The sequence below is a fragment of the Populus euphratica genome, unplaced genomic scaffold, assembly GCF_000495115.2.
Source record: "Populus euphratica unplaced genomic scaffold, PopEup_1.0 scaffold458.1, whole genome shotgun sequence".
Classification (NCBI taxonomy): Eukaryota; Viridiplantae; Streptophyta; class Magnoliopsida; order Malpighiales; family Salicaceae; genus Populus; species Populus euphratica.
Genome location: NW_011500340.1, coordinates 152,369 through 164,225, shown reverse-complemented (window position 1 = coordinate 164,225; position 11,857 = coordinate 152,369). Strand labels below are relative to the sequence as shown.

Here is an 11,857-nt window from a genome sequence, read left to right as displayed (position 1 = left end):
TAATAATCAGAATCACCTGAATCATGATAGAAACACTTGAAATCATAACCCATAATAATTCAATGATCACAATTTCTATTTCCACAAAAAAAAAACAATTGTTTTTCTATTGTCTTTGTAAGTCCTAACAATAGCATGTGAAGAGCACTTGCCACCACCAACCTCATTGCCAATCGACTAGTGCGTGAATCATATATGTTGATACTGTTTCACCTTGATCCAACCTATTTTGGTTGATTTTGAAAGCTCCAAAAGGTTATTCTTGGATACAAAATGAATTTTTAATTTTTAGCTTTGTATAAATATAATGTGAACTAGTGTGTCAATAATTGGTTTTCATATGTTTCTATTGTGTGTGCATAATATGCTAATGAACTATTATGCAGATATTTGATTTTCATATGTTGATGATCATGTATGAAGATTTTTAAAAAAAATTATCATGCGTTAATAATTTTTTATTTATTGATTTAAATTTTCTAATGTGGATGCATTTCAAGTGTGAAGGTTGTTATTTTTTGGTTTCCAATTATTTTTTAAAATATGTGGTAGGAGTATTTTTTGTAAACCTATATACAAATACTTGTGTTGTTGGGTTTTATCATCAAATCGTCGACCTATTAGCAACATGATCACTAATCAATTATTGTCAATTGAATGTTGAAACTTGGTGTTTTTTATAGTAAAAAAAAGTTTTCAATTTATTTTGTATGATTTATGTTTAACCTGAAGGTAGCATGATTCATACAGAGGTCTTATTCTTTGAAAGTTGAAAAATCAACATGTTTTTAAAGTTATATTTATATATTGTTTTTTGAAATGTGAATATGCTTTATGAGTTGAAAGGTTTCCTTTGACTCACTTTTCTATTATATAATAAACCATTATTTTACTAACAGGGTAACTCTCATGGTAACAACATTTATTTCCTTGAAAACAAAAATATACTATATAATTTTTATCCTTTTGTTTTTATCAATATGTGCTAGTTTTTGTTTGTAATTTTTCATGTGCTAAGATATTATCCTAACATTGTGAGTTGAGACCTTTAAACTCATTTTGAATATAATCTAAGAAACAGGTCAAAGTCCAAACTTACAAATACAATGTCAAGTATTTAAATATAATTTTAAAATTTAATACAGTCCTAAATAGTCAAGAGTCAAGATTAAAAAGTAATTCAACACGAACAAAATGTCAATATATTAAAAAAGTAAAAAGTTTTAATACAAAAGAAAAATAGATTAAACACCATCTTCACCATTAATATAGAAATAAGAATGTAGATCTTGTGGTGTTATGTAGGACTAACAATCATGTGATTCAGTAGCAATTCCTTCCATGGCTTGTGTGAATTACACGGTTGTTTTATGTGGTCACTTTTGTGAATGTAGTTTGACAAAATGTTGATATGGTTTGCAGACTTGTGGAATATTTTGGTCTTTGCAAGGCAATCTGCTTGATGGAAATTGCTCTGAGATTTCAAATATAACGGTGCAACCAGCGTTATCAGGATTCTTGTTTTCTCATGCTCGTGGGAAACTTCTTATAATGGTGGAACTCTATTATACTTGGTTCTTACACAGAAATTGAGGAGCGATCCTGTGCAGACAAACATTTTTTGCCTTTTTTCTGGTTTTGGCGGGTGAGCACCGGAACTGGGAAACCATTCGCAATATAAAGCAGCTAGTGTCCAGGATTGCTTCTTGATATAACTAGGGAGAATGATGCACATTCGTTTCAATTTAGTTAATTTTGTATTTGGAAGTTGAGTTGCTAAAATCCCTTGTTGCCATTTGAGTAATTACGTGTTTGGCTTAATTTTACCTGGAAATTGATCTTTTTGTGTGGCTTTTATTGTCTGTCATTGAAATTCAGATGTTGTTCATGCTTGAATGGTGCACACCTAGAACCCTCCTATGCCACCTTTGGTATAGACTGATTGTGTGCTGTGCAGGTGCGATGCAGTAGAGATGCTTTGCTGAGCAACTGAGTCTGAGATGAGTGACTTCCTGCTTTAAAGCTGGTTTCGGGACGAAATGAATGAAATAAACCCAGAATATCGCAACAAAAATTTGGGTAAAAGTCCAAGGCGATGCAATCTAGAATGAAATACAAATTGTTTCACTTTATTTTATTTCTTAAAATAGTACAAGATATACGGACCATTTTAACCAAAACAAAATTATATTTACAACCTTGCTGAGACCATTGTTTCTTATGATGTCAAAACCAGAGACTCCATTAAAAACACTCATAACCAACATCCTTCAACAAGGTTGTCTGTCCCAACCTAGACAACCATTTTTCAATACATGAAGCCTTTCAAAGTTTGACATAGCCGTGCTAACCAGAGAAATGGGGTTCTCGACAACTACAGGTTTGAAATCATAGACATTGCCAAACAATAAAAATTCTATTTTCATTCCATAAGTCACCAGGAACTGACATGAGATTAAACTGAAAAGAAACTCATTGTAAGAAAATTCACAGCCAATTAATTATTGCAGGTGGTCATAACACATGCTTAAGACAACTTCTAAAGTACAACAAATCCAATTCTGTAAAACTCTGTTGTCCAATTCACAATCTGGATCTACAAATAAATCCTGTGGTGACTTGTTGAATATAAAGATGATGGGATTACAAAAATTACACTGGGAAAGCTCGTGCCTTGTACATACAAATGTATGCCATATGCCAATCACCTAAAGATCAAAGGATAGAAATACTTAGTAAAGGAAATAATAAACAGTTTTTTTCTTGATGAATAGAATGGCAGTTGCTAACAGGAATGTCACAAGGAAAATAAGCAAGAATAAGTATAGCAATTTTTTCCACCACATAAGATCATCATTTCATTCAGGCTAGCTTACCTCCTCCAGAGAGCTTAGTTATATCTTCCTCTCGTTGTGGAATAGGATTATCATCATCATACTCAATCCATTTCCCTGGGATGAAAATTTAGTACACATCAATTGAAAAATTGGGGTTGATCCAAATACACTGACAAACTTGACAGAGAACTTACCACTTTCTTGCTTGACCCATGCAACATAATGCCCTGAATCAGCACTCCTTCCCTTGTGGGTAAGCACAGCAACCAAATCATATATTCCAGTTAAATGTGATTCTTTGTCTGAAGAACCACCTGGGGCAGAAAGCAAGAACATTAGAGCATGAACTTTCATGGAGGCACCAGCAGTGCAACCTCAAGTATTAGAACATGAAACTGTGTGCATTCCCCAGGGAAGACAACTTTGGGAGAGGAAAGTAGCAAAATAAAAATCAGTCATTTACACCTTAATTTAATGAATATAATCAGTTTCCTGTATATTTAGCGTCTCCAAAAAAACATGCAGTACTGGTAGAATTAACTTTGAAAAATCAAATACAATGAAGGCTGCTATATCCTCTTATATGCACAATAAGCCATCACTGGGCCCAAAGTCTTCCACAAAATCCAGGAAGCACACCCAGAGACAACAGTAACACACATTATCAATTTGAACTGCAAGAACAGTCCATTGGAAGTCAAACACAAAGCATCTACAGGAGACCCTCAATATAAAAAATTAAAATACCAAAAAGAGAAGCTTCAATCATGAGCAGGAGAAATTTAGAAGATTTTACCTTCTCCAGAGGTAGAATTTGATGTTTTTACACTCTCATTTGATGGTCCCTAAACAGGGGGAAAAAAAGGGTAAGATATACCAAGCATATTCATTGGGCTTATCTATTCATATATGCATTCAAATCTCAAGCATCTACTAACCTCCACATCAGTCATCTTGGCATCATTGTCCTTTGAGCTAGAGCTCTTCACTGTGGCTTTCAAACCAGCCTTTTTACCCTCCTCATCTCTTAAAATCTGTATTATGGGATGTTAAGAACAGTCATAACGAACCATCACCTAAACTTATGCACCCTTAGATATTTTCTGAACTCCACCAAAACAAAAGGCTAAAATATACCTGGCGAGGTGCTTCTAATTTTTTGCGAAGATCATCTGAGCAAAAATCGTATACATCCAGTTCCAATGGGTAATCCACTTTCTAAGAAAGACAGTTATTTTAAAAAGGATATATCAACACGAATATTAAAACCTACAGCTTTTACTATTTTTTTGGGCAAACAGAGCATTCAATCCCTTAAATTAAACAAGCTTTTGAACAACCACACAAACAGAACAGAACTTTTTAAGTCACTTCTCATGGGTAACAGAAAGAAGAAAAGAAACCACTATTACCCGTAAAATCTTAGCCTTTTGATTTGATTCCCTCTTCCAGAAAAAACGAACAAACTGAACAGTTAGGTACCTAGAAATCAAATATGTGAAGTCAGAAATTCATTCTTTTAAGTGGAAGTTTTTAAAACTGAAAATATAAAGTATTAGCAGGGAAAACAAAAAAAAAAAAAAAGGGATCCACACTGATGCAGAAAAATAGTAAATTAACATCTCAAATCCTCACAAAAGTCAAGCAATGAGTAGGAAGATCCCCATATTACTTGGATCCTGTGATTGAGATTCAAATGGTTGCAACTTGTAAATTCAAAAGTAATAAAAAGGGAAACAAGAATTTAGAGAAAGCCAGGAATGTTGCTACCTCGGCAAGGCATTAATACAGGACTCTTTCAGGTAAATTGCACTACGGCCCAAGGAAGGAGAAGCCTTCTCCAATTCAGACTTCAAACCCTATAAACAGTAAGATTAATGATAACATAATTTTCAAGTAATTTCGAACCATGCACACGCAAAAACAAATGCACACACAATGAAACACACAAATTATTTATACATTGCAGAGAAGAAAGTGATAGGTAGTGAATCTAGTGATGCCATAAAATACAACGGACCAAGTGGTGAAATTGGCTCAGAACAGAAAGCGAGTTTTATGAAAAGAACCAGAGAAATCAGCTAGATTAGCTGCATTTATAGGTTCGCTACTAGCTTTGGAATCATTAGCCACTGGTTGATAAAAAGCATTTCCATTTATTTTTATTTAAGCATCTAAATAAAAGTCCATTGTAAGAATTGTTAGACGGCCATTATAAGAGTTCTACCAATTATTTTAGAATTTACAAAGATCTCTATTATCAAGAACCTAGTGCTTCCAAATGGTTGCCTTGTCAACTAAAATCCAATTATTTTTACTTTCAGATGATAAGCCAGCCATCATAATCATGAAAAAATCCTCGACAATAAGGTTATACAACTACAAATGCAAGCACAAACACTGGCTATGAAGCTTTTGAGGCCACTTTGGTGTGTGATCATGCAGGATGGCACAGGAAAAACCAGATAGCCTGCCCAACTAGTTCCGGATTGAGGCTTGGTCGTTGTTGTATTATATTTGCCATGGTGGGAGACTGGAACTAAAATGTTATAAATCCATGGAAGACAAACCTTAGTTAGGAACCGGAAGATTGGCATGCAGAAATTATGCAAGAGAGAACTGAAAAGGCAATGGCCTAAACTTGAGAAGGTACTGTTGATATTTATCAATAACTAGAATCTTCTATAATCATACCCTCCAACACATGGACAATTACCGTTTAATGTTATAACAGTTCCCAACAAAGTAATGTTATAGTTGGTAAAGTAGCAAGGATGAAGCAAGAAATTTTGCTTGAATTACAGGATTAAGATATCAATAATTTAACATTTCAAGCTTGTTTTTGCTGCTCATTTTGCAAGACTATATATAAGTGTTCTTATTCCAAAGACAGGATTATTTTATCTTTGAAAAATAATTTTGAAGAATAGTAATATTCAATTATAAGTTTTCATGCCATTATGAGCAGATGCATTTGGCTTCTACGATTGATTCAATTTTAAATAGGATGAAATATTGTATTTAACTCGGATCTTTCAATTGTTGAATTTCTTTTTTCTTTTTCTGGGTACATATGGTCAAGGGTAAAACGAGTTGCTTAAAGTTTTGGGGGATGGCTCTACACTTGCATTTGGGTCTGTTCAATTGAGATACAAAGAAGTGGAATCAAATTCATTGTGCAAAAGCATCCATAAGAGACAAATGATTATCAAGATCTAGTCAAGTGCAAGCACAAACCAGACTACTGCAAAGGAATGCATAAGTCATTCAACACACTAAAATCAAGTAAAAGGAAAAGAACGGAATCCTGATAAAAGAATAATTAGCAAATCTTACATGCTTCAGCCCTTCATGCAAATGGTTCACCTCTTGAGATATGTGGCACTTCAGTGAGTAAACTGATTCTGTCTCTGAGCTTTCTTCACCACTTTCTTGGCAATGTACCCTAGCAACCCAATATTATATACAGAATTTATCAAAGGTAGTTGTCCTTGGCAAAATGGAAACACTCATAATCATTTAAAAAACATCAACAGCAATCCAACAGTAAATAGAAGATTAGAAATTCTAATACTAATTCTTTTGCTTCATGTAACATTAGCTATAATCCAACTGCTGAGGAAAAAAAAGTTGAAGATAGCCACCTGCTTACAAGTTCAATGCCAAAAAGTTCCTTAATTGTATCTGGATTTTGACTGCCAAGTTAGAAGATTAAATCAATAAGTTGAATATCAGTGGCAGGAAGCTAGCATTCTGAATAATGCAACAATATCTAAGCCAAAAAGTTCTACATAAGACATTATACTTGAGCAAAAACAATCTCCAATGAAAGTTCTAGCCATATTCCAAACTGCAATGGAGTAAAAGTTTTGAGGACATCAATTATGTAGCAATGCATGCTTCTATGGTCTATGAAGCTGAATCAACCAATAAATGTGCATAAACACAAACCAAACTACCTGGGACTCGGTGATCTAAGTGACTGTGAGAGGGTGTATAAAAGCTGTGTCCAACATTCTTCAGCATCCTGTATATCTCAAAATGCATAGACCAATATTACAACAAATTATATTAATACAACTGCTATGACAAGCATATTGATTTTTTTGAAAAACCTGCTGCATGTAGACTCCATTATGCAACTGGCCAAATTGTGGATACTTTTTGCGCAATACCTGCAAAAGTAAATGGGAAGAGTAAAAATGTGGTATTCCTTTTCCCCCTATTTCCAAACAATCAAAGTGCAATACAGCAACTACTGTAAATTCATGGTATGCCAAAATTCAAATATAGGCTTATTGAGGTAAAAATCAATTGACAGACTGCAAAACTGAAAACCTAATTATGACAATAACGTGTAAGAATTTGCAACATTACAGGCAAATGGTTTTGTATGCCATTAGGAACTAAACCTAGGAATGTCAATACTGTGTAAAAAAATTTTACAGAATTCACCAAAGAGGAAGATTTTTGCACAACATTAAGCATGGAATGGCTAATGTGAAAGTCCTAATCAATAAGATCAACATTAACATCCATAAATCAGTGTTCTTTGCCTCTACAACATGCCAGTATCCAGAATACATTTCTTCAGCACAAATTAGTAAAACTTCACATACATGACAACTTGTTAGGAACTAAATGTGTAAGAGTTTGCGACATTACAGATAAATAGTTTTGTATGCCATTAGGAACTAAACTTGAGCATGCCAATACTGTGTAAAAGCATTTTACAGAATTCACCAAAGAGGAAGATTTTTGCACGACATTAAGCATGGAATGGCTAATGTGAAAGTCCTAATCAATAAGATCAACATTAAAATCCATGAATCAGTGTTCTTTGCTGCTACAACATGCTAGTATCTAGAATACATTTCTTCAGCTCAAACTAGTAAGACTTCAAATATGTGAGCTTGTTACATGATAATATGTTTAAAAAGGAGCATCCAACATTTATTAGTAGGAGTTTATCCCGTTCATATTGCTAAAAGATTCCCAAATAGCACACATCAAAAAATACTGCAAATAAGGCAGGAGCAGAGCACAAACCATCCAGAACTGCATAGGTGCCACAGGCTTGACACTTTTATCGAGCTCATTAAATAGTTCTCGAGTTGCAGCTGTCAGCATATGAGATGTCTGATCCAGATCACTGCTTTTTTGAGATGGATAGCTGACCAAATTTCACATTGATAACAGTATTTCAGTGGAAAAAAAATGTGCACTTCTGATCTGCAACTTGAAACTAGTTTCTGAGACATTCAAAAAGTAAGAGAATTCACTTGGATAAAGCAGACTTCAACTCTGGAACAGAATGCAAGCATTGTACTGTCGAGTTCATGTAGCAAGTGTTCCCTAGATTAAAAAGGCCAGCTGTGTGGCCCTATCAGCAGAAACAAATTTAGCAAAATACTAGCATTAGAGTGAAACAAGAATATTATGTGAGAAAATATCATTAAAATAAAAACAAAGTTTTTCACAATAAACTTGAAGTCCATGAAATGGAAAGCACTACTTTTAAACTGCACAACTTCAAAGAGATAAGGTCACAAATAGGAAAAACATGCACAGCAAAAAAGAATCGATGAGAAATATCTGGTGACATAAAAATGAAGGAAGAAAGAAAATAAATATACAGTACTAGATATTCACTGGTCATTGCATGATCCAGTGTTTCACTTTTGCCTTCAACCAGGACAATGGCATTCAAACTGAAAGTCAATCATGTACAGGATGCATAAACAAGGGTCATAAATTCTATGCTTTATCCATTGGATGAAAATGGACCTTGCAAAACACAGAGGCAATGAAAATGGACATGCTAATCACAATAAGAGCCATAGCCTTCCTATAAGGATAATCAGTGTGCATGTGCCATTGATGAATGAATTTACAGGCATATTCCAAATAAGATATGAGCCCTATTCTGGTTATTAATCTCTCCTCTCTTTTTTCCTTTTCTTTTTGTTGATATTATTTCAGAGCAGATAGAAGATCTTTTCTGCATTGCCATCCTCTTCACTTTCACTTTTCCCAGTTCTTTGGTGAGCAACACTGCAACTTACACAGTTTGGTAGCAAATCAAAAGCACAACATATGATTAGTATGAAGCCACACTGATAAATAACGGCTTGGGAATGGAGATGAAGCATTCAACTAGGCCAAGCCTAGCCAAAGGTGCAAACAGTAAACCATTGCTTTTCTTGGACCATGAAAGCATGGCTTAATTAGTCATTTATCAGTCAAGGCTCAGCTCGTGCAGCAATTATCTGCTTGCTTGGAATTATCACAAGTCTCAAAGAAAGAAACAACAACAGATTGAATTTTAGGATGGATAGGCCGGTAAGAATATTATAATAAGCAAGTTCTTCATGTCCAATAAATAATTACTATTAAGAAGAGCTTTAAAAGGAAACGCAGACAGGTCCATGTCACATTTCAGTGGATCCTACAATCCAGGAGCTTGTTTGATACAACAGAATAAAGGAGAGAACAAAGGAGAAGGTAGAAACAATTAGAGAAAAGAATGAGCATCTGTGCTTAATTAGTGTGTGCAGTAAGTATCTCTATAATCAACCACTTGTATGAAAGGCTCATATTAGCTTCAGAACCTAATCATTTGGAAGCTGTTTCATCAACCTCCCTTAAGTTATCCAAAAATAATAAAAGAAACAAACAAAAAAGAAAAATTATTAATGCCTTAAAAGGTGAAAGTTAATAATTTTCATTTGTCAGCAGTATATAAATTATGATATGTCAATTTTCTACATCAATTAGCAGGTTGTATGTGAAGTGGCATGCCATGAATTCACAAGTCATGTGGAGAAGAGGGTTGAAGAAAAATACCAGAGCAACCACTTGTTCTTCTTCTGGAAGATCTTCCATAAAAATAGGGCCTTTCTCTGGGGCCTTCACAATCTCATCAGCGGTGCCCATCATCATCATTTTTTGTCCCTAGAAAAATGTTTAAGTAGATACACCATTATTTACATCATGTTACACAAGAATAAGAGTTGTGTAGTTGCGAAATAGTCATAAAGAATCTTACCTCCTTCACTCCTAACGTTGCCCAATCAGCATCATCCTGCATTGTTAATCAATGAAGTTAAAGCAGGCACTGTTCAAGTTTATCAAAAGACAACAGATTCCTAATAACACCTACAATGTGACCATTAAAATGCCAGGAATCACGTAGACCACAAAGTGACCATTAAAATGTCATGAACCACATAGACCAAAGAAAGCAATTAATTAACATATTCTGGTACATTTAGAAGAACATCTATTTACCTTCAACAAACCACCCTTAACCATGATCTTCTGCCTCTCGGGGGGCACTCCAGTCAAATCATACAGCTGGCATTTGAAAACGTAAGGGGGCTGGCTTGTGTCAATTTCCACTTTTGGAAACACCTCCTTTAGCCATTTTACACTCACTGAGCCAATTCATTGAAAAACAAATGAAAATGATAGCTGAAAAGGTACAGCTCAGATTTTGCACTGAACTTGAGACATTCTAAAGATGAATTAAAAGACACAGGAAAACAGAGTGCACATTGTAACCATAATAACATTCAAAACCAGGAACCCCAAATGAATTGAATGTTTGCTAAGTCTCAATCTCAAGCTACTTGAAGTTTGCTGAGTGGGTCCTTCCTTCTCTTGCATTTTCTTTTGTTTAAAAATCCAAAATTTCTATAAGCTTCTTCTAGTTTGAACCTCAAAATTTTTCAACAATCCTGCAGCCAGTTTTCTGGCACCTTTCCACAACAAACCCTAATCACTTATTACCAATGTAACCCAGAAAATAATCTATTATTAAAAAGAGTTTCAAGATTGTCATAACTTAGCAAAAAAAAAATTACTTGATTGCTTTAATCAATTTATAGCTATCTTTGATGTTCTTTGTTTCTCTCTACTCAAATATCATAAGACTAATACAGTCATAATTAGAACACAATAACAAAACGACCCAGATAATAAATGACACTAAGTTTTACAAATCTTTCATCAACAAAACCCGATATTCAGCGATAACCCACTTCATAAAATTCAAAAATAAACCCTCCGAAAAATTTTAAAAAAATAAAAAAATCGAAGCTTTGCAATGATGGGTTTTTTGAACAAAATACCTGTCAACATGGTTGATGGGTTTCTGATGGTGTATACTTTTTCAATTTTTTCTTTTATGTTCGAGTTTGCTTGAGCAGAAGGACACCTCTCAGCTTCGTGAATTTTAAGGGTTTCATTCTTGGATTTACTTGCTTGTTTTGCTTTAAGGAAGGAGATTTCGGGTCTGGATTCAAATCCGGGTTTCATTTCGATCCACATCCACTTTAGGTCCAAACTAGATCATTAATCAGTCCTGCATTACGAGTCAAATAATTTTTTTCAATATAAAAAAGGTGTCCAGACATTATCAATATGTTTTCTAATAAAATATAATTAATAAATTAAAATATAATATAATATAATATATATTGGATAATATTTAATATGAATCTCATAAATATAAATATTTAAAAATTAACAATTAATTACTTCTTAAAAAAACTAAATTTAAACTTTTAAGTTTGACATAATAATAATTTATACTAAAAGATTAAAATTATAAATAATCAAAAAAATTATCACTCAATATCTATAAACATACGTAAGTAAATAGTATAAAATATCCATGAAATTTGATTAAGTGTTTTATAAATTATATTAATTTTTTGATAAATAAGAGTAATTCAATAAAAAACTAAAAAAATGAGCAAAATCTCATCCATACAATAATAATTATTGGAACAAAAAATATTCTTAAAAAGAAATAAATACAAGCTAAATAATTTTATTTATAATAAAAAAAAATATCCAAAACAATGTTGGAAAAATAATAAAATAGATATAAAAAATAGAAAAAAAATAGAAAAAAAATCTTAAATAACTTAAGAAACTAATTTAGTTCTCACTTATCGTAGGGCCTTCTAAATATTTGATTGACTTGATATTTTAACTCAATGCAAAACAAAATT

At 33.3% G+C, this 11,857-nt stretch overlaps 1 protein-coding gene across 2 annotated transcripts; it reads right to left on the bottom strand.

The window, feature by feature from the left end:
* Positions 1-2,397: 2,397 nt before the first annotated feature.
* UBP7 (ubiquitin carboxyl-terminal hydrolase) lies at positions 2,398-11,137 on the bottom strand. Of its 2 annotated transcripts, none has more exons than XM_011010162.1 (18): positions 10,970-11,137; positions 10,128-10,273; positions 9,886-9,921; positions 9,684-9,791; positions 8,120-8,220; positions 7,887-8,010; positions 6,953-7,012; positions 6,797-6,864; positions 6,482-6,532; positions 6,174-6,282; positions 4,608-4,696; positions 4,250-4,319; positions 3,975-4,055; positions 3,776-3,871; positions 3,634-3,682; positions 3,032-3,139; positions 2,877-2,951; positions 2,398-2,708 (listed from the first exon to the last, which is right to left on the bottom strand). In XM_011010162.1, the coding sequence occupies exons 1-18, from the start codon at positions 10,977-10,979 to the stop codon at positions 2,653-2,655; spliced, it is 1,437 nt and encodes a 478-aa protein (XP_011008464.1). In that variant the 5' UTR covers positions 10,980-11,137; the 3' UTR covers positions 2,398-2,652. The 2 variants fall into 2 exon arrangements, with proteins under 2 accessions (XP_011008464.1, XP_011008463.1); XM_011010161.1 differs by having other exon boundaries at positions 3,032-3,151; positions 10,970-11,136.
* Between the last annotated feature and the right edge of the window lie 720 nt (positions 11,138-11,857).

Bases quoted from the DNA above. Each gene is read 5' to 3' on its own strand.
- UBP7 (XM_011010161.1), bottom strand. The intron at 9,922-10,127 runs GTAAATAGATGT...TTAACAATGCAG, and splicing joins TTAAGGGTGGTTTGTTGAAG to GATGATGCTGATTGGGCAAC. The intron at 6,865-6,952 runs GTTTTTCAAAAA...TGAGATATACAG, and splicing joins ATGGAGTCTACATGCAGCAG to GATGCTGAAGAATGTTGGAC.